The sequence below is a fragment of the Eremothecium sinecaudum genome, chromosome III, assembly GCF_001548555.1.
Source record: "Eremothecium sinecaudum strain ATCC 58844 chromosome III, complete sequence".
Classification (NCBI taxonomy): domain Eukaryota; kingdom Fungi; phylum Ascomycota; class Saccharomycetes; order Saccharomycetales; family Saccharomycetaceae; genus Eremothecium; species Eremothecium sinecaudum.
Window position 1 is genome coordinate 872,290 of NC_030894.1, and position 22,188 is coordinate 894,477.

General features: G+C 39.3%; 10 protein-coding genes across 10 annotated transcripts; 5 read left to right on the forward strand and 5 right to left on the reverse strand.

Moving 5' to 3' along the window:
• Positions 1–242: 242 nt before the first annotated feature.
• ACP1 (acyl carrier protein) lies at positions 243–614 on the reverse strand (the record flags this gene model as incomplete). Its single annotated transcript, XM_018131215.1, has 1 exon — positions 243–614. The coding sequence occupies one exon, from the start codon at positions 612–614 to the stop codon at positions 243–245; it is 372 nt and encodes a 123-aa protein (XP_017986897.1).
• Positions 615–885: 271 nt separating this feature from the next.
• DCK1 (guanine nucleotide exchange factor DCK1) lies at positions 886–6,615 on the reverse strand (the record flags this gene model as incomplete). The annotated part of the gene is made up of 1 exon (XM_018131214.1): positions 886–6,615. One exon carries the CDS (start codon positions 6,613–6,615, stop codon positions 886–888), a length of 5,730 nt encoding a protein of 1,909 aa, XP_017986898.1.
• A 309-nt stretch (positions 6,616–6,924) lies between these two features.
• On the reverse strand, positions 6,925–7,476 carry AW171_hschr31765 (CinA family protein; the record flags this gene model as incomplete). Its single annotated transcript, XM_018131213.1, has 1 exon — positions 6,925–7,476. The coding sequence occupies one exon, from the start codon at positions 7,474–7,476 to the stop codon at positions 6,925–6,927; it is 552 nt and encodes a 183-aa protein (XP_017986899.1).
• Positions 7,477–7,756: 280 nt separating this feature from the next.
• Positions 7,757–8,646, forward strand: RPN13 (proteasome regulatory particle lid subunit RPN13; the record flags this gene model as incomplete). The annotated part of the gene is made up of 2 exons (XM_018131212.1): positions 7,757–8,226; positions 8,307–8,646. The coding sequence occupies 2 exons, from the start codon at positions 7,757–7,759 to the stop codon at positions 8,644–8,646; spliced, it is 810 nt and encodes a 269-aa protein (XP_017986900.1).
• A 50-nt stretch (positions 8,647–8,696) lies between these two features.
• On the reverse strand, positions 8,697–9,782 carry URA4 (dihydroorotase; the record flags this gene model as incomplete). Its single annotated transcript, XM_018131211.1, has 1 exon — positions 8,697–9,782. One exon carries the CDS (start codon positions 9,780–9,782, stop codon positions 8,697–8,699), a length of 1,086 nt encoding a protein of 361 aa, XP_017986901.1.
• Positions 9,783–10,102: 320 nt separating this feature from the next.
• Positions 10,103–11,845, forward strand: DPH2 (2-(3-amino-3-carboxypropyl)histidine synthase; the record flags this gene model as incomplete). Its single annotated transcript, XM_018131210.1, has 1 exon — positions 10,103–11,845. The coding sequence occupies one exon, from the start codon at positions 10,103–10,105 to the stop codon at positions 11,843–11,845; it is 1,743 nt and encodes a 580-aa protein (XP_017986902.1).
• Positions 11,846–12,165: 320 nt separating this feature from the next.
• On the forward strand, positions 12,166–13,473 carry CSR1 (Csr1p; the record flags this gene model as incomplete). Its single annotated transcript, XM_018131209.1, has 1 exon — positions 12,166–13,473. The coding sequence occupies one exon, from the start codon at positions 12,166–12,168 to the stop codon at positions 13,471–13,473; it is 1,308 nt and encodes a 435-aa protein (XP_017986903.1).
• A 194-nt stretch (positions 13,474–13,667) lies between these two features.
• Positions 13,668–15,725, forward strand: CTF3 (Ctf3p; the record flags this gene model as incomplete). Its single annotated transcript, XM_018131208.1, has 1 exon — positions 13,668–15,725. The coding sequence occupies one exon, from the start codon at positions 13,668–13,670 to the stop codon at positions 15,723–15,725; it is 2,058 nt and encodes a 685-aa protein (XP_017986904.1).
• A 50-nt stretch (positions 15,726–15,775) lies between these two features.
• NAM2 (leucine--tRNA ligase NAM2) lies at positions 15,776–18,397 on the reverse strand (the record flags this gene model as incomplete). The annotated part of the gene is made up of 1 exon (XM_018131207.1): positions 15,776–18,397. The coding sequence occupies one exon, from the start codon at positions 18,395–18,397 to the stop codon at positions 15,776–15,778; it is 2,622 nt and encodes an 873-aa protein (XP_017986905.1).
• A 440-nt stretch (positions 18,398–18,837) lies between these two features.
• SMC6 (DNA repair protein SMC6) lies at positions 18,838–22,143 on the forward strand (the record flags this gene model as incomplete). The annotated part of the gene is made up of 1 exon (XM_018131206.1): positions 18,838–22,143. The coding sequence occupies one exon, from the start codon at positions 18,838–18,840 to the stop codon at positions 22,141–22,143; it is 3,306 nt and encodes a 1,101-aa protein (XP_017986906.1).
• Positions 22,144–22,188: the final 45 nt, after the last annotated feature.

Sequence of the window (22,188 nt, forward strand, 5' to 3'; positions counted from 1 at the left end):
CTTTCCACGGATCAGACTGTTTAGAGATTCATATACAGGAAGTAACTCATCAACATTCGCAATTTATGAAATATTCTGGATCCAAGGGGATTTAGAACACGCAGTATAGAGAACTAACCGCTAAGTGAATATTGCTTGGTTGGAAAGAATATATCAGGTATATGAATGTTGATGAAGTTGAGAAGTTGCTGGTGAGTATAAAGACAAAAATAAAAGCTTGAGTTGAGGAGTCCTCTTTTCATTTAGCTCACTTCTGGGTTGGATGCTATGTACTCAATGGTTTGGCCAACAGACGTTAGCTCGTCAGCAATCTTATCTGGGATTTCAATGTCAAATTCCTCTTCTACAGCAACCAACAATTCAACAGTATCTAAAGAGTCAAGGTTCAAATCCTTAGCAAAGGTGGTGTTTGCAGAAATGTCACTAGCAGCTGCGGTCTTGTCAAACGATCTGACAACATCAATGACTCTCTTGGTGATTTCTTCTCTGCTTAAGGAGGAAGCTGAGTAAAAACGGAATGGAGTGGCAAAGGCAGCCTTAGCGATAGGCATCGAACTGCCGACTCTGGCAACTTTAAAGCTTCTTGGAGCAACACGTAAAACTGATCTAAACATAATGAACTGATAGAGTAGATTGGCTTTAGAAGAACAAGTCGAACCGTCTTTCAATGGGATGATGTTGAACAATCTTTAAAACTTGAAATTTAATTAATCAAACATCACTGCATACGAAAGATAGAGAACTACGAGTAGTGCTTGTGTAAATGGATAATGGAAACTAAATGTGACAGTAAGTATATTAATCTAGATAGGGAAATTTACGTACATTAATTTGCATGTGATTCATGTTTTCGGTCCATGTTTGAATTGTCTTAAATACACTAGCCTAGAACGGCTGAAGTGTAGAGCTCTTTGAGCCATAAAGGCTGTTGAGAGGTGACTTGTCTTTTAAGCCAGAGTAGCCATCTGAGGTACTGTATGGATCAGGAGAAGCGAACCGCTCATCACCATATCTATCTGGACTGGGGTATTGTTCAGAATCTGAAAGAAGAGTTTGGCTTCCATTCAAAACACTACTGAGAGAATGCTGGGATGCGTTCATAGCCGTGAGACGGGCAGCTAGATCATCATAGTTTCTAGTTAATATCTTGTTGGCGCTGATTTCGGAACTGTAGTTTACTTCGAATTGATCGCATAAAGCTTCATACGACTGCTCCATTGACTGTGGACAGAGTTTTTTGTAAAATCCTAGGCACCTGTTCAATAAGATGGCTAGTTCATCGAACAAAGATCTCAAAGTAGCAAGCTGTGACTTTGAAACCTGTTCTTCGTCTACGTTAAAGAATTCCCTGTATTCTGTAATACCTCCATTCACTGGAGCGTCAATTGTGCCCGCCAATGCCCTTGCCAATTCATTAAAAAGGTCATGCGTGTTACCATTCTCGCTTAGGATTTTGTAGCACATATTTTCGAGACCAGCCAGGTCTTGCAATTTCAAATGAAGAGAACGAATGGCATTCTCTATGGGGGACAGGTTCCGTTCAATGACATTACACACCTCAGATCGTTTTAACAACGTTGGAAAAGTGGATGCTGTTTCGTATACTACTTCTTTGACCCAAAGGTCCAAAACAGACGTCGCTCCTGGTAATCTTCTAGAGGAACTAAATCTTCTAAGGTCTCTGTTTTCAATATAGCCTCTAATTTTACTACTGGCGGTGCCCTTTTTGTCATTAGTTGAGTATTCTTGAGAGATTTCAAACTGCGGCTCAACGCTAGAAACATGTAGCCACCTACCTTGAGGCGGTTTTAAGAGCATACTTTCCAGTTTCTCCTGGGAGTTGATTAATTGGGTACCCAAGTAAAGTTTTCTCAAACGATTGAAAATTGACGTGATATGTTCGAACGGGAAACCTTCATAAATAAACACCTTACCATTCAAGGAATCTGGAAAACCGTTACCAACAAAGGATATTTTGAAATATGATGGAACTAGTCTATCAATGTTTTGGAGATCAGTATACAGGTTAGAAATTTGCCCGTGGACAAATGAGAGTTTACTCAGATCGTAATTGATCTTTTCGTAGACTTCTGCCAAGTCTTTGTAAATTGATAAAGCCTTCTCTAATTTCAATCCTTTTTTGAAATTGCGAGCAGCTTCCTTTAGCAGGTATTCTTTCCTTTCAAACGCGGACTGCTGTGGAAATGGTGGTTTTTTACATTCCGGTAAAGTAATATTAGGATTCCATTCATAAGTAGAAGCCAGAAGCTCTAATGAAAGAGCGGCTTGAACATAGTCTTTTTTCTTTACGTAGGACAAGAAAAGGTCATGGATCAAAGTATGGAAGGACTCAGGTTTATTTGCTCTCATCAAATACTCAAAAATGGTCAATTGATTAGCTGTACGCAAGTCATCAAATTCCTCACCATTTGGCAAATCTTGCATAGTCGCCAAAACACTCATCATCGAACAAGTTGTAGAAACAAATTCTAACATAATATTGACCATCTCGTCATCTTGAATAGTATGCAGCATTGTGGTAAAAAAACTCTTTATACCATGGGCAGTGGGAACAGTCTTTCCAGATTGGTAGTCATTGTATAACGCTGTAATGATATGCTCGCCAGCTATAGTGAGTGATCCGTGGGTTTTCCAGATATGAATACACAATGTCCATAAAAGCCATGCACCAACCCGTCTTGCTTCTGCATGTCTTTGGAAAGTAAATCTTACCATTTCAGATATGAGAAGAGTATTTTGCCGCATGAGTACCATTGGGTAAACAGTGGATTGTTCGAGACCATTTAGATCGCATGAGTCAGTGCCTTTAGCGGTGATTAAAGCTTCCCAACACGGTTCTATGATTTCGGCAACTCTTGTTCTTACATCTCCTGCTATGAGATAAACGGCTTTCCGTGGAAGTTCTGATAACACTGTTATATCCGACACCTTATGGTTCGCTAGCATCAAAAGTATAGTGAAATATTCTGACCAAAGTTCAGAATCAAACTCCACTGAAGAACTCGACGGAGGAATGTTATAGTTGATCATTATGTCCTTGAACATAACTAATAGTGTGAGCGAACTTCTGATGAACATAGCGTTTAGAGTTAACCACTTCTCTGAAGGATAAAACTGTCCCCTCATCATGACCTTGGTTGTATAGATGGCAACTAATATATCTTCACGTGTAAATCTAGTAACATAGCACATAGAATTGAATACATTATCATTTGTGCAATCTTCAATAATTTTAATGTAAGAAGCTTTCTGTCCGTAACGATTTTCCACTAACTTTGTAGCGGAGGACAGTATAGTAGCCAATTCAATTAACACTTCGATTACGAGTTCACCATTTATAGTGGAATCGGTAGTTACATCAGGGAAAGGATACCGAGTAGGAAATAGACATGAAAACTTTCGAAGTGGCTTAAATTGATCTGTACCCCTGGAATGCGTGCACATCAAAAGAAACACCCTGCACAAAGTTGGTATTAACCTTATAAGATTTCTCTGTAGGATTGGGTTTTTAGCATTTTCAAAGACCGTAACGAAAATGTTATTCGCCAACCGTATAGATGTAAGATCGAAATGCGGTTGGTTTAAAATCGGTTTTGCACTGTATTCAATGAGCTGATTTAAGAACACAAACGTCTGTTTGTCTTCATTATCGGCAGAAAAAATGTACTCGCCTAACTTGTGACTTTCCAGTACGCGCCTCATAAGTAGGAAATTCGTTCTGATAAATTTGCGCTCTTTCGAAGTTGATACACGTACACCTAACTCAAAAGCTTTTTCTCTGTCGAGACAAGCACTAATGAGTTTTGAATAGTAACCAATGAGATCTTCGGGAGTAAAATATCCCGTTATCTCTCCTATGAAAACATCGAAATCGTTTAATACTGTTGTCTGGTCTAGAAGGGCAGAATCGTCAGTGACCCCAAAAAAGGTTAATATAGAATCCATTAATCTCATTAATGAAGCTTTAATCCTAACGTCGCTCTCACGTGAGGATTTTAAAGCCAACATAATCGTTAGAACATAAGTACGGCAAGCTGCTCTAAAAACTTGGGTGCATTCTTGTTGAGCTTTGACAAATTGATGGGCTAAAGCGTCAATTAATGCAGTTCCAAGCGGCGGTAACGACGAGTCCTGAGCGGTGAACTTCTCAAAGAATTTGTGTATTAAATGCTTGTGGGTTTCTTGTCGAATTATGAGCCTATACAAGAATTGTAGCAAGAAAAAGAACGCTTTTTCTTTCATATTCATTGAAGTATTCTCGCCCTGTTCCACAAATATAGCATAATTGTATTCCAAGAGTTTTATTAATACCAAATCAAAATACTGGACAAGTTGATGTATATCCACATTATTGATGGCCTGGATTTTCGCAGATATAGGATCCTCCATCTCTTCATTAAGAGAGTTTGACCATGTTGGAATAACTCCTTTGGGCTGAGCTATAAGGTCATACAGTGGGCGTACAATATTGTAGGCTTTTCCCACGTATTCAGTCCGAAGCTCAACATCAATTAACGGCTCGTTGTTAGCAGACATCAATTGAAACGTTGACCGTTTCTCGTATTCTAATATTTGGTTTCCTTTTTTAATATAAAACTTGGCCTTTGCAATCAACGTCCCGCAAAACGCTGACAGCTTTAATGTCTCATTACTCTCCATGTCAAATACCCCTTCAATTCGGACAGTTTCTCCAACCGCCTCACCAGGTTTCACATCAACAAACTGCCAGCTATTAGGTTGTTCCTGATTAAACCCATTCCAAAAAGATACCTTTTTATTCGACGAGCTTAGCACAATTGTGATTGTTTGAATATCTTGACCTTCTAAACTATTTGAAAGCTTGACGTTACCAACAGTCAAATATATCCTCTCTAATGGGGCAGTAATAGGATCATAAAAGCATGGTGGAACCAACTTAATCGCTGAATTAGATAATAATTGATCACTGCTCGCCAACAAATCGTTTCTACGAAATTCCTTTACATTAACAGTTATCGATTGCACGTCCTGGTGGATAGCCACGCCTTGGTCCGAATCATCTATAATGCGATCAACCAATCCACCCCAACCATTGTTCGAAGCACGTGAATTTTTACTGGATGGTAAGGGTCCGCTCGGAGCAAATTCATTACTACCCGGGGGGCTGGTTGAGCGTTTAGCCTTGAAATACGATCGATATAGATTCACGCGATAGTGGAACGATGATCCAATTTCTTTTACGTTTCTATCTCTTGAAAATATCCTTGAGATATCGGCTGCGCCAGCAACAACCCCGTGACGTATATAATCAACATTTTCCCCTGATAAGGAAGGAACGCTTGAAGTCGGATGCGAGGTTTCTTCGACATTGAACGTTTCGACTAATTCAACAATTAAGTAAATCTTGGACTTCTTGATTTCTGTGGATGGAATGTTATTAAATAAAGCAGCGGATATGCTATCCAACGATACAATGTTAGCGGAATTTACTTGAACTACAAAAGGTTCGGTTAATCTCCTCTTCGCAGTTCGTAAGTAAATATATACTGACAGGTTTTCAAACTTTTCTTTGTATTCCGGTGCTCCCACGACTTCTGTAAAGTCAATTAATACCTGAGCTGGCTCAACATGATCAAGAACATGATTCTGATCCATAGAAACTCGAAAGGCCTTTGAATTTGTGCGCATAAAATTCGGTGATACAGCGAGTATCATAGTTTCAACGGCAAATTCATGAGGCGACACTTCTTCATATGATGGGAGCTTACCAGTTTTACTGTCTCGTAACAAAATGCAGTTATAGCCCGAAGGGTCAGCATTAACAGAACGACTATCGCGAAATCGATGTACCTGATCTTTTCCAGATAGAAACCTCGATATACCGGAAGTTAAACCAATGGCATCATTGATCAACCTTTGTGATTCTTCTGTTGTTGATATGTTGAAAAACAGTTTGCATCGTATATCGTCAAGTTGGTAATAGGCTGTTTTCAGCCACTCAAAGAGCTCGAATTCACCAACAGCATACGCAGCAAAAATATGACTGCAAAGTTGCGATTGCATTGCAACGATCTCGTCAATTAGGCTCTTATCATGCAATTTGAACTCCGGGAATGGAGGTCTCTTCGGCTTCACGCATAGAAACTTCTCAGCCTCTTTACTCTGCTCGGAATTTATATTGCGAAGCAACTCATGCATTCTCGAGATACTCTCATTGTCACTCTTCGCATTCACCCTATCTGTACCTGGTAACTTCAAAAAGCTAAATTCAGGGACCAATTCATCTAATTGGTATACAAACTTCGTCGGACAAACAACAATACGGATCTCCTCTGTCGGTAGGGACTCAGACAAATAGTTTATATTGGCAGTAAAATCTTCAGGTAGCGGCTGCACCAACAAATAAGCCCTACACCACTTACTATCAGCAGTTTGTTCGAAGATATAGATGTTATCCCCGGTATAGATATTTCGAAAATGACTATCCATAACTGATAATTGAGGATGTCTGTCCAACGGTAGGAAGGGTTTAGTTACTATACCATGAATAAACCTCTCAGTTGGCTGCCATTCAAACCTTTTTACCTTTTCACTCATAATACTTGTAGATGCCATGTTTTAACTGTCTGAGATTTGCCAAGGCCCGTAAATACTATTGTCTACAAAGGCTACAACAAATAATACTAATGAGTTCAAAAAATGACAACTGACTGCACAGCCAGAAATAAGGGATTGGACACGCCGAAAGTGCTGCCTGTACTATTGCTGATGTTGTTTTCAGTTCCTTCGGACTGAGATGTATATAGTTCACAGTGCGCAATTTTTTCCACCCTTATTAGAAATACGCGTTTAGATGGAAGAATGTTTGATAGTCAATTGTATCTTAATTCAGCTTTAAGGGGCCTATGTTGGTTTAGTAGACCTCTATTCGTCTGATTCATTGTCTGTAGTGCTATTTTCAGCTTCTTTTAGAACTTTTAATAGAAATTCGAGACCCTTAGTTGCAAAAATCCTCATATTTTCACATCTTTCCTCAATACCGGTGTGGAATGTGATCACTTGATCGCCGTTAGGTCCAGTAAGACCAATGTACACGGTACCAACATCCTGCTCGCCGTAGTCGTTTGTTAAATCCTTGGATCTGGAGGCAAAGCCGGTTTCTGACAACGCATATGTTGCACCTAGTTCGAACCTCAAGTTTCGAGCTGAACGAAGAGCAACTTTAGGACTAGGTCCTGTATATGATTTTATATCTTCTTCAGACCATCCACTAAGCTTCAGGCGCGAGTTTAAGCTGTATACCAGAGTCCCGCCGTGGAACCAGCGTAATGCGCCCGGAACAGAAACCAAAAAACTAGACATAAGACCTCCACAAGCAGCCTCACTGACCGCAATTGTTTCATTTCTTGAGATCAGGATTTCAGCAATCTCCTGGACTAATGGTTGCACATCTGATGGAGGGAACTCAAACGGCATCCTACAATAAGAATAACTTATAGTCAAAGCTGGTGTGACTCCACCTAAATTATTAGCAACGATAGTTTAACAAGTATATTGGCCTGAATAGTCCAGGAAGAGCTATTAAAAGACGCAAATGTCGACGTATCGCCTTTATGTTTAGGTATGTGTGTCTGTTAGCGCGAATAAAACTACGTATGTAGTGAGGTAGTTAAGGGAAGTTTGATTTGAGGGTGGCAAATAACAAACATTAACCATTTTAAACTGCCATTTGGGATAGGAAGCTAGGGCGTTAAGTATGATCTCTCCCATTACTTTCAGAGCTGGAACGTGTGAATATGATGAGGAGTCCAAAACATGTACTCCGAATGCTATGAAGGGCGAAGTTACAATAAAACCATCAGACGAAACGGCGGGGTTTTATGACTTCATTTGGAAAGCAACTGAAACTACGGCATCGGGGACCCCTGAACCCATTGAATTAATCTTGATCCCTGGTGAAACAAAATGGTTGCATGTGAAATCCTGTAAGACCGGTAGAGTGGCATGTTTACTGTTCTCTTCAGGTGAGAAGTACTTCTTCTGGATGCAAGAAAAACATAAGAAGGATGAGCCTCTGGGGGACTTGAATTCCAAGGACGAAAAGCTTTTCAAGTCGATAGAAGATATATTACGTTTTGAGGAGGAAGATGATGTGGATGATGACGATAGCGGTGACATTCCGATGGAAGATGCGCAAGAGGAGCCCGACCAACCGAATGCACAACCGTAAGTAACTGAATTATATTTTACACGATTTGATGATCGTAATTGCATATACTAATAATATTATCTCTGTTTTGATCCAGAATTGGACACATTGCTGATTTTTTAACGAAAGATCTGATTACTAGTTATGTTCAATCATTAGACGAGGATTCCCCTGCTCTTGCTGCGCTATGTGATTTCCTGCCAGTTGAATTTGGAAAAGGAAAGGCGGAACTTCTAGAATGCCTTCGCGGTCCATTCTTTTCGCAGGCGGTTGACACTCTGAGCCGTAACTTGAACGAAGATTATGGTGGCATTACTATAGCACAAGCGCTAGGTTACCAATACAAGGGCGAGGGTGTAGGAGCATTCTTGGCTAGTGTGAGAGAGCAGGGAGGGAAGGAGAAGAGACAGGGATCTGAGAACCAGGAAGAAAAATAACCCCATATAGGTAAATAAATATAACGTTAAAACTTACATAAGGTTTTTATTTATTGTATCCATTTGACGCTCCAGTTCAGGAATTCACCTGACTTGAAAGGCGCAATTACAATGTCTTTGCCATCTGTGATGGTTTCTGGAACTTGTTGGCGTTTTTTGTAGATCACGGCTTTGTCTTGGCATTTTAATAGATCTTTATTGATATTGTAAAACTGCAGCGGATATTCGCTGACAAAAGCACGCAGTTTGTCCAAGGCATTATTTGCTTCAAATACTTCAGCCAGGTAGGGAATTGCCAGAGACTGGGAGAAAACACCGGCACAAACGCCAACATGCTTGGCCTTGTTTTGTAACGGATGTGGAGCGGAGTCTGAACCAAAGAAAAAATATGGGGCCCCGCTAATAGCCGCCTCAACAAGTGCCCTACGATCACTTGGCAACTTGGCAACTGGTTTGCAGAAGTTAATTGGGTTTCCCGCCCAGTCGTCCACGGTTAGACTTAAGTGATGGGCAGTAATAGTTGCTGCTACTCTAACATCTTTAGCATGTTCAATGCCTTTGTTAATCTCTAAAACTGCATCAACAGCAGCCCTAGTAGTACAGTGCTCCAATACAATCTTCAATTTCGGGAAAGCTTCGTGGATTTTCTTCAATGCAGGTAAAAAGGACTCTTCTGCATTCAGTACATGAATGTCTTCGCCATCGATATTCCTGTTTGGCTTTTCTCCATGCAAATTGAGCACTATGCCCTCTTCTTGCATAGCTTGGAAAATATCATAATAGGGTGTAAAGTCATTTGGATCGACTCCAGAAGATGAATTCGTGGTAACTCCAGCAGGATAGCATTTTACACCGTGGATGGCTTTAGCTTTTGCTGCTTCATGGATTAACTCAGGAGTCAATTCCTTCGATAGGTAGAATGTCATTAAAAAAGAAGTTTGCGGAGATAATTTTTCCAATTTATTCTTGTATTCGATGACTCTCGATAGTGTAGTAATTGGCGGTTGTAAGTTAGGCATAATGTATGCAACTGAAATACCACCCTCTCTAATTGTTGGAGTGACTAACTCACACATGGAAGAGTCTCTGACATGCACATGCATGTCACATGTAATACCTAATTCAAACTCGGTCATATTGATCGCTTTCTACAGTTTTTGAGAATATGTCTTCTAGTCTCATTGAACATACTTATATCGTGTTAAAATGCAACTCTGAGTTGTGTCACGTGATATGTCTTACCCCAATACTCAGTATTGAATTTATAAGCTTATGAGAATGCAAGATTATTTACGTAAATCTATTAAATACTCCGGGTTTATGAATGTCTTTAACATGTTTGCGTGGCCTACAGCTCATCTCGCAGAGTTAACTTAATAAAAAATCGCATCTCAAAATGTTCATCCATCGCAAAATTTGACCAGCAAACATACTTACAAAAGGATCAACTAAGGTGATGTCAGAAGCCGTATTGGTGCCCCCGGCGCTTTCGACACATCAAGAAGAAGAAGAATTTACTTACCAACGTGTAGAGGCATCTCTATATAATAGAAGTTCGTACCTTGGCCCTACGGATAATGCAACGGACAACGAAATAAAGGCAAAGTTAAGCTCATACTATGCGGTGCCCGAATTGATAGAGTTTTTTAAACTGCATCCTGAGTACAAGAAGATTACACTACAATTCCCTGACCATTTAGTGTTAGATTCGAGCATTATCGCCCAACTTCTGCAAGATGCTTTAGTAGATAAGGAATGCTTGACTACGACTGACGGTTCGGATAAATCTACTGAAAATAGTTCTTGCCAGTGTAAAGTAGCGACGCAATGCGAAAAGGGCAGCACAGGAAAGCATTCCAGACAAATTTGGGTGTTGGCTGATACTTCGTACAGTTTATGTTGTGTGGACGAAGTTGCAGCTGAGCATGTCGGAGCAGATATAGTGGTCCACTTTGGCGATGCATGTCTAAACGCTGTGCAAAAGCTTCCGGTAGTCTACTCTTTTGGCATACCCTATGCAAACTTATCTGCTATTGTAGAACAGTTTAGGCTAACCTATCCAGAAAAAGACTCTGCCGTATGTTTAATGGCAGATACACCCTATTCATACCACTTAAGGTCATTGTTTGAGCAGCTCAAAAGTAAAGGGTATGTTAACCTTCTATACTCGGATATTGATGAATCTGCAATCTATGAGGCAGCTACTGTGGTTGGCCATGAAGTTAACACTTCTGGCGTAAAAAATATTGCTTCATGGGCAAACAGAAGCATTTACGCAGATGAATCAGCTGAAATTGAATCAACTGGTGATGAACTAGCAGCTGATTATGACCTTTTCCATATTACAGTTCCTCAGGACCCACGTTGGCTGTTCCTCACTACGAAGTTCAAATCGGTGACCGTTTACGATCCAAGTAATAACAGCATCATAGAAGGACAGGTCCCGTCATTAATGCGGCGTTACCGTTACATGCATGTTGCTAGGACTGCAACCACCATCGGCATCCTAATTAACACTCTGTCGCTGAGAAACACAACGAAACTGATGGATACACTGGTGAAATTAATAAAGGACAATGGGAAAAAGCACTATATGTTCGTTGTCGGGAAACCTAATGTTGCCAAGCTTGCAAATTTTGAGACAATCGACGTTTGGTGCATTCTAGGTTGCAGCCAGAGCGGCATAATCCTAGATCAAAACAACGAATACTATAAGCCCATCATAACGCCATATGAACTCACACTCGCTCTGTCACCAGAGCTATCTTGGAGTAATAACTGGGTTGCTGATTTTGAGAACGTTATTAAGAATATACAGGCAGCCGAGCAAGACTCACCTGTTCAAGAGACTAGTTCTCAGTCTGATCTTCAAGATGAAAGTGATGCCCCAGAATTTGACGTAGTTACAGGAAATCTCGTCAGCAATTCCAGACCACTGAGAAATATCCACCACCTTGGTCTAGAAGCCCCATTGCCAGCCGTGAAGGGCAGCGACTCATCTGAATTGGTAAAGAAGTTTTCTGGTTCATTGGCTATAAAAAATACTATATCTACCTCAGCGGCACAACTACAGTCACGTACTTGGTCAGGATTAGGAAGTGATTACCAAGATGACAACTATGATCAGAGTGGCGCTAGTTTAGAGGAAGGAATTGCCGGTGTTGCTAGAGGTTATTATCACGAAAAGCCTAAAGAGTGATTGCGGATAGTCATAACTGTCATGTTTATAGTCCATTGTATTTCCTGTAATATAATGCCGATTTATCATCATTACCCGGTTAAGTAACCCTCGTTATTAATGACTAAAAGAATGGTCACGTGTTTATGAAGAGTAGTCAAGAAACCGCGCCGTTTATTATTTATTTCATCAAAACACCTTATTTACTTGATAAACACACAACCATATAAACCTGAACCAGAGGGATTTTAATGTGTTATAGCTGTTATTAACAATTTTATTTGTTTTTTAGAAGTTACCTGGTTTTTTTTTGGGGTGTTTTTACGTTAATTGAAGTTAGTATGGAAGAAGTCCCACCCGGACGTATACAAAATATAACCAAAGACCAGGAGTTGAGGTTAAAGCAGGTTTGGGCGCATTTATTCCAGTATTGGGGCGTTCCTGTTGATGTATCTCATGTTTTAACTAAAGATGGTGCTGGCGATAACCCATCTGTTAGGTCAGTTTCAAGTGGACAAAAAAAAAAACGGTTAGGTGTTTTCCATAGAAAGAGAACCGGTTCTAACAGTAGTGATCAAAATAGGGGCCATAGGCTGTCTTCAGTTTCGGTATCCACCACTAGATCTCAAGAGTCTATTGAATCTAAATATTTGCACTCGTTACTTCACAATTCTCTTGAAGACTTGGATCCAAAAGAGGTTAGGGAAAAATTCTGGAGAATGTTGAGATGTGATTATCCCGATAACTTATTGTTAAGGTTTGTTAGAGCTAGGAAATGGGATATAGACAAGGCAATGGCAATGATAGCTCACACATTGCGCTGGAGGTTAAAAGAAAATCGTCCGGATGAGATAATTCTTGGAGGAGAAGCCGCAATGTACAAGGAAGGGAGGCCTGGATTGATTAAGCAATTAGAACTTGGGAAGGCTACTGTTAGAGGATTTGATAAGAATGGTCATCCAATTGTGTATGTCAGACCAAAATTGCACCATTCTTCTGATCAAACCGAACAGGATGTCCAAGAGTACTCGCTTTTAATTATTGAATTAGCCCGTCTCTTCCTTCGTGAGCCTCAGGATTCCGCAACAATTATTTTTGATATGACTGGTTTTTCAATGTCCAACATGGATTACGCACCAGTCAAGTTCTTAATTACTTGTTTTGAAGCTCACTATCCTGAATGTCTCAGCAAGCTTTTCATCCATAAGGCTCCATGGATTTTCCCACCAATTTGGAATATTATCAAGAACTGGTTGGATCCTGTCGTCGCGTCAAAAATTGTGTTTACTAAATCTCTTACTGATTTAGAACAATATGTTCCAATGCAATATATTGCAAAGGATTTGGGAGGTGAAGATGACTATAACTATGACGGTTTTGTCTTGCCAGATCCTTCAGTCGATGAAAAGTTGCAAGACGAGGAAGCGAAAGCTGCGATCCTTCAAGAGAGAGACAACATTATTGAGCAATTCATTCAGTCAACAGTGAATTGGATAGAGAGTGCCACGGATGAAGACTCTGAAAAATGGTTAAGGAGGAAGATTGAACTCAGCAAGGAACTTTCAGCGAATTACTCAAGGCTTGATCCTTATATTAGGTCTAGGTCTTTTTACGATGTCAATGGTACGTTGAAAGTCTCCAGCGAGTGATCAATTGCATCTGCTTTAAAGATGTGTATTATTCACAAGTTGTTTTTATATATATATATATTACCCTCTGTTTTACTCATCCGTTCTGTAGTTTTACATTTTAAAAGGACAAAATCACTTTTAATTATTAAAGGTTTAACTAAACGATGAGATGATGCAGTTGTTGTATAACATCAACATCGTCAAACTGGATAATGAACTCTGTTCAGCATAAACAAATCCAAAACCTGCTTACTTATAATGATTCAACTGACACTGATATACTGCATTCCACCTTAACTCAAATATACGCTCATTGTCCTTATACAGGTATTCCAACTAATCTTATAATTGAAATTATACCATTTTTGTGCAATGCGGATTTTATTTCCATCTCCACCAGGGTCTATATCATTGAGCGTTGTTTGCTTCCTAGAGGGTTCCTGCCAGCATCGATTGTTTTGACCGTAGCTAAACGGCTAGGCATCCAGAGTCCGCAGAATCCTTATAAGCCGGTCACACCCATAGCAGTCCAGGTTGCTCTTTGTAAATGGTTGTGCCATGTCTATCCAATAATAGTTGATGCCAACGATGCCTTTAAAAAGACTTACGCTATATGGTTTCAATTATGGATGTTCGACTACTTACAAGATTGGATTACCTATTTGTTACTATGGTCAACTACATCAAGATCCCAGATAGTCGGTTATCGGGTCAACGTCCTTCTGAAATTTGGGTTGCATCCGGGCTATGCGAACAGTAGAGCACTTGCTACTTTATTGCTATATCATTATAGTCGATTAAATCCTACGGAGCAGGTTCAATCTTCTATAAACAAGCTTAAGTGTAACGCCAAAAGACTAGCATCAGTACAAAACTTTCCCATAGATGAAACCTTTGTTGATAATGCTTCAGCTGTATTATCTCAGGCAGGAGCAATGAGCAAGGAGCTATTTAAAGATGTTATGACTAGTCATTTAGACGCCTTAAAATTGGCGATTCCTTCTGATAGTCACGGTAGCACTATAACAGGAACTGCAATTGAGAACAATCTCACATTACAACAATTTGCAGGCCAAATTGAAAAATATCAAGTTCCCGTTGATTACTTATCAACATTGGTGGGTACAGGCTACAAGCGGTTATTACTGGCATTCCTGTCACCCGAAGCTAAAGAATCTTTTAAAATATGGACGCGGATTGCAATACAACAAACTGAGGCTGAAGCAGGTCAGCTTACAAGTATCTTTAGATTACTACGTGCTGCTGGTGATGGGAAGATTGAATTTGAGGATTTACTTGAGACATCTTCCTTTAGCCGATTGTACAATCTAAGGTCATTACATTTGATGCCCTTAGTTTCAGAAATTGATTCCTCACCGGCTGTTATTAAAAAGTTATTTGCCAAATACAATAGCCTATACGATAAGTGGAGTATAGATCTTTACTTCTTTAATATTGGTTTAAGCTTGCTCCTTCTATGCCAAGCACATGACAATAGGCGATCTAGTTTTCTTTTACAGATATATTCCACATTTATGGAGAACTATGTTAGCGCTGCTCTAGTGAAACGCCATTCTCCACGAGAACTGATTCTTTTATTATCCCCATCACTCGATGCCTCGGAGAAAATACCAGCTGACTGGTTTGCTCCTGAAGAGCTAGCATCGTTTTTTATTTTACCACGAGTTATCGATAATATAATGGCAATGAACGATGCATTGGTGATGTCAGTGCTATGCAAGAGCCTAGTGGTGGCGAAAGGTAGGGTTAAAGGATTGCCCTCTGACAATCTTTATGTTAAAGCGTTGAATAAATGTATAATTGACATGTCGACTTATCTCTGGAGGAACAAGATATTTACAGAATCCACCACCTGGGGGCTCCCAAGAGAATTCTGGCAGAAAATTACAGATAGTTTGTACCTTTCCGATCCCAATATATCGCAAAGGCATCTGTTTACAATCCCATACCTTTATCCCTTTAGATTTGTTTGTCAGAAGCTCTTTAGAGAAATGGAGGATGATTACAGTTGTGATATACGATATGATAGACCTTTGACGGATGATGGTTATAGAAGTTGGACAAAACATATGCAAACCAATGGAAAGCGTTGGCTGGAGGGCGTTACAGATTATGATACATTACGAAAGATGCTAGTACTCCAATTCAATGAGCGTGAAGCATATTACAGCATAACATTATTTCTTCAAACGTATGTCAGAAATTTCCCAGATAGAATTGCATCTTTAGTTAAATCAAGGCCTAATTGACTTATTTAGCTTAATTGTACTTGATTAAATCGTTAATTTATCACTATATATTACTTCTCTAATACCAGACTAATTAAATTGTTCTTTATTATGACATTCTTAACCGTCTTTTTATGTAGGTACTTGGAACACTTGGGAGATGACCTTAGTAAAGTTACAACCTGCTCTTTATCCTGGAAAAAGCCCTTCTCAGATGGATAAATGCACCTCATTTTTCCATCTATAATAACTTTATACTCAACCGTCTTTGATTCCTTAAGTCCTTCCAGCCTAGGCCACTTGTAATGTGTCCATGTAGGCGATTTCCCATGTAGCAATATACTAAAACATTCCTCTGATATAGACGGCACTACTGGATAAATAACTGTAATCAAATGTTGCAACGACTTTACTATTAATTTTTCATCAACTGAACCAGACTTCACAGCTTGTTCAATCAGATTGGTTAATTTCATATAATCAGATACAACAGTATTTAATGATAAGCTTCTCTCAAAAGAATCAGTTATGCTCCCTAAAAGTGAATAAAACTCATTGTGGAAGTTTATTTCTTCTAAAGATTCTAATGGTGGAGTGGGGTCTTTAATCAACGAATCATATTTTATGGAGAAAGCACGAGCCAGTTTAATCACTCGTGTCAACCACCTTTCAATCCCTACTATCTTTGTTTCATCCCACATCAATACTTCATCTATTGGAGCTTGGAATAAGATATGTGCTCGAGTAGCATCTGGTCCATATTTTGAAATACAATCTGCTGGATCCACACCATTATACTTAGATTTTGACATCTTTTCATATGATACAACTGGTAATTCTCCAGTGGACTTTATCAATGGGCTATCCTTACGAGAAAAATCCAATTCATCAGGTTTTAAGAACCTTCCATTACTAGGGTTAACATATGTCTTTCCATGGACCATTCCTTGGGTAACAAGTTTCTTGAATGGTTCTCCTGCATGCTTCCTGCCGTCCCACATGCCAATTGATGCCAAGAATTTGGATATGAATCTGGCATATAGTAAATGCAAAATGGAATGCTCAACGCCGCCAATATATATATTAACTGGCATATTTTTCGTTGCGTCCTCAAATTTAAATGGAGCTTTTGCGTGATCTGGACTTAGATGGCGGAAGAAATACCATGAGCTGTCCATAAAGGTATCCATTGTATCCGTTTCTCTCTTTGCAGGAGAACCACATGAAGGACAAGTAGTATTCACGAAGTCATTGATATTTGCTAATGGGTTCCCTTTTGAAGGAAGACCTTCAAGTTTTGGTAGAGTTACCGGTAGATCTTCATCGGGAACAGCCACCGGACCACATGCTTCACAATGTATAATAGGTATAGGAGTTCCCCAATATCTTTGCCGAGAAATTAACCAATCCCTCAATCTATATTGGGTTTTTGATTCGCCAAGACCTTTTTGTTCCAGCATGGTTGTGATGATTTTCCTAGCTTCTTTAGTGGTTAATCCAGATAATTCACCAGCATTGCTATTCAAAATACCATGCTCAGAGGCATAAGGCAATTCAAAATCGCCAGATTTGGGCTCCACGGTACAGATAACAGGCTCATTAGGCATACAATTTTTCCAGAATTCATAATCACGCTCGTCATGAGCAGGGCAACCCATGACCGCTCCGCTACCATATTTACCAACAACATATGGAGCAGCAAAGACTGGAATATTAAATTCAGCTCCTGCTGAGAGTGGATTTGAGCAATATAATCTTTTTACCTGATATCCCGTTTTACTATTGTTAGGGAGGTCTTTATTGGAATTAATAAATTGGGCAAGATCAGTGTCTTTTTTAGCAGCATCCTGGACAATTGGATGGTCCAACGCCAATGCAATGTATTGAATACTAAATATGGTATCCACACGTGTGGTGAAAGCACTAATCAGGACATCAGTATTAGTTTTAAAGCGTAGTTCTGTACCGTGTGACTCACCAATCCAGTTTTTTTGCATGGCTTTGACATTAGAAGGCCATTCTTGTAATTTGTCTAAATCGTGCAATAATTCATGAGCGAATGTTTCAATACCTAAAAACCATTGCCGTAGCTGCTTCTTTTCTACAATTGCTCCAGATCTCCATGATCGGCCTTCTGAATCCACTTGTTCATTGGCTAATACAGTTTGATCTACAGGATCCCAGTTAATCTCTGCCTCTTTACGGTAAGCCAATCCACGTTTAAATAACTTTAAAAATATCTCCTGGGTAAATTTGTAGTATTCTGGATAGCAAGTTGTAAGCTCTCTATCCCAATTAAAATTTGCAAGCATCATTGCAAGCTGTTGCTTCATTTTTGCAATATTCTGCTTTGTCCAGACTGCCGGATCCACACCCCTTTCGAGCGCTGCATTTTCTGCAGGTAAACCAAAGGCATCCCATCCTATCGGATGAATAACATTATAGCCTTTCATCTGATAAAATCTATTGAGAGTATCACTTATTGTATAAACCCTCAGATGCCCAATATGTAACATACCAGATGGATATGGAAACATAGCCAGAACGTAAATATCATCTTTAGGGCTTTTTTTAGAGACCGTAGGTATAGGTAGAACCGTTTTCTTCTTCCATTTTTCGCCAATAGCTAACAAGTCAATATGATGAGCAGTACTTGTGAAGCGCTTCGACAAACGCAACGTTAAAAGACGCATATAACCCCTATTACAATCTTCACGGTAAAAATTAATGAAACTGAACCAGCCGTAATGATTTTGATTAGAACACTCGTCTAAGATCACAGCGAGATGTGGAAATTTTTTTTTCACTTTTCAAAGCTTAACTGAATAAGCTAGAAATATAACTTCAGTAGCCGCTGATATTCTTAATGGACTGAAAAAACCTTACCACAAAAGATAGTAGCTATTATGATTTATATGATGTAATTAGCTTTTGTTTCATACCGATTCTATTAAACATTAAATATCTTTCAATTAAAGATTTCGTATATAATGAGTGTTGATATTTTAAATGCTTTCATTGTTTGTTTATATTAATTAACTTAGGCTTCATTAACCAATATATGACTATTGTACTGCCCTAGATAGAAGAGCATTAAGGAGGATGCCACTATTATGCTAATTAATTACCAAATATGCAAAACCAGAAGAGAACTATAGACGAAGTTGACAGGGAAGTCTCGACATTAATAAGGGAAGGCGATGCCGCCATTGATAAACAAAACCAAACTAAGCGGAGGAAAAGGTTTGCACCAATGACTCAATATCCAAGTGGAGGAGGTGAAGAAGTTGTTTCTGGTGGACCACCTGCTGGATATATTAAAAGGATCACATTAAAAAATTTCATGTGTCACGAGCATTTTGAGCTAGATTTTGGTCCATGTCTAAATTTTATAGTTGGAAGTAACGGTTCAGGGAAATCTGCAATTTTGACTGCAATTACAATTGTGTTTGGTGCAAAGGCAATGGATACCAATAGGGGCACGAGCTTAAAATCACTTATTCGAGAAGGCTTCAATACTGCGAAAATTACCATTGCGCTTGCTAATACAGGGTTGGGAGCATTTGAGCAAGGACTTTATGGAGATGAGATCATTATAGAAAGGATTTTGAAGCGGGATGGCCAAAGCAGCCAATTCTCTATCAAATCAGAGAACTACAAGGAAATAAGCAACAAAAAGCGGGATTTGCAAAGGATTGTTGACTATTTTTCTATCTTGGTTCTTAATCCAATGTGCTTTTTATCGCAAGATGCTGCACGTTCATTTGTAACAGCATCCACTCCACAAGATAAATTTAGACATTTCATGCGAGGAACACTACTTGAAGAGATCGATTTAAATTTGAAAAAAGCTGAAACCATTTTAAAGAGCTCTAAAAGCAATCTAGACTTCCATGGAGAGAACCTCAAGGCTTTAAAGGAGGATTACGAGAAAGCCAAACGTTTATTCAACGAGATATATAGCACACATGACTGGAGTGAACGGAAGAAGGTACTACAAGGCAAGTTATGCTGGTTAACCTACAAGGAAAATGAGAAGCGCCTTCATAAATTGCAACATAGGTCGGATGAGGTCTCCCAAAAAATTACTTCATGTGATGAAAAGGTGGAGGAGAGAAAACTTAAGATAAAGCGGTACAAGTCAGATCAGGATGCCGCCCATCAAGAGGTTGATGACAAAATGAATGAGTTACATGAATGCCAAGTCAAATATGGAGAGAATGAACAGGAATTGAGATCTTTCAAGCATAAACATGAAGTGCTTAAGGAAGAGCGGAAAAAAGTTGAGAAAGAAATTGCATCATTAGAGAATTCGCTAGTGTCACATAAGCAGCAAGTTCAAAAACTGGAGAAGGAAATAGCGGAAGCTCTGGGAGGAAATAAGGAGCAAATGATTATAGAGAAAAATAACCTTGACTCCAAGATAAATGAACTAAAAAAGTTGCTGCCAACGTTGGAAGAAAAAATCCAGCAGTATAGAGAGAGAGAATCTGAACTTTCTCACCAAAGTAATATTAGCACTCAGCAACTGCAGACTTCTCTCAGGATAAAAAAACAAGAACTACGTGATTATAATCAACGTGGCAGTAATGATAGGTATTCCGTTTTTTCTCGAAACATGGGAAAGGTATTGTCTGAGATCAGAAATAGACACCGAGATTTCTCTTCTCCTCCAATTGGTCCGTTAGGTACTGATGTATCCATTAAACCAGGTTATGAGAAATGGGCACGCCCCATTCAATCAATTATTGGCCATTCCTTAGCCGGCTTTATTGTAGCAACTTCAAAGGATGGAAGCATTTTGAGGCAGATTTTGAGAAGATACCCAGATACCAAAAATATCAGTATTACCACTTATAAGTTAAGTTACTTTGATTATTCTCAGGGGAAAGCAAGAACGAAGTACCCAGCGATTGTGGATGTGTTAGAGTTTTCTCGCAAAGAAATCGAGTGCTTGTTTGTCGACCAACATAGGATAGAGAGTATTGTGCTGGTCGAAAACAAGGATGAAGCTTATAGTCTTTTGAAAACTCACCCTCAAAATACAGCAAGGGTCCTATCATTGAAGGATAATAGAACAGGGTTTCAGTCTTCAATGGCTGCATCTGGAGGTTTCCGATTAGATACAATAGAATATCAGCAGCATTTGCTGTTTTCTCATAGTTCAGGTAACGACAGTGATCTACAATACTTGCAATCTGTCATAATAGAGGAGGAAGCAGAATTAAATCGATGCAAAGAGCATTATAATAGGCTTCTTTCTACTTCTAAAGAGGAAAGGAAAGCATTAGAAAATGAGATGCGCGAGTTAAGAGGTAGTATCACTAAAATGGAACTACAAAGTAAACAGTTAAAGGTCAAGATTGAGAAAGAAGTAGATAGCGGCGCCTTAGATGCTCATAAAGCCGCCATAGATATCGAGTCCTCCCAGATAGCCCAACATCGCGGCGCTATTGACGCAATAAATGACCAAATAATCCAATTGAAAGATGAAATTGAACCATATAAGGAGAGTCATGATGCTGCAAGGCAAGCTTTAAATACTGTAAAGAGAGAGTTGGAAGATTTAAAAGAGGTTATTCGTATTAGATCGCAAAGGATAGAAAAGATGACGGATGATATAAATTCGTACCGCAAAAGGAAGGACGCATACATCGAAGAGAACGAGGGGCTCCAAAAAAATATTGAGTCCTTCAATTCGGTGCTTACATCTTTAAGAGCAGATGCCGAGCTTCATTGTACGGAAGCACAGGCCTATCATAGTGACATACCATCTACTGAGGACGAAGTAAAAGCCGAGATTAAGATTGCAGAGAGGCATATAAAGCATGCTGAGCGAAGGGTTGGGATGACACAGGAAGAGGTAGCACATTTACTTGAGCAATCAAAAGAGAAGTTTTATGACGCCCAAGAAAAATACGCAGCTGTAGATAAAGCATTATGGATTTTACATGAATCACTTGAAAAAAGAAGAATGACATTAATGAATAATATTAAAGCTACATGTCGCGAGGCAGATTCTGACTTCAGATCAACAATCCGAGTACGGAATGGGTTTTCTGGCGCCTTAAATTTCGATACACCTGGGTCTTTAATTGTCTTGGTTAAAACCACCAACGATGAAACCCCAAGAAATGTCGATACTCTTTCTGGAGGGGAAAAGTCATTTTCCCAAATTGCGTTACTGTTATCAACATGGAGTACTATGAGAGCTAGAATAATTGCTCTTGACGAGTTCGATGTGTTTATGGATCAGGTAAATCGTACCATCGGTACAAAAATGATTATGAAGAAGCTTTCCAGTAATATCAGGACTCAAACTATTATAATTACGCCGCAAGATATTGGTAAAATTGCCGACGTTTCAAATACTGGTATTAAAATCCATAAAATGCGTGACCCGGAAAGGCGTAATAACTCTAACTACTATACCGCATAAATTTTTAGTGTAACATTATCTAATAATAGTTCATATTTTGACACA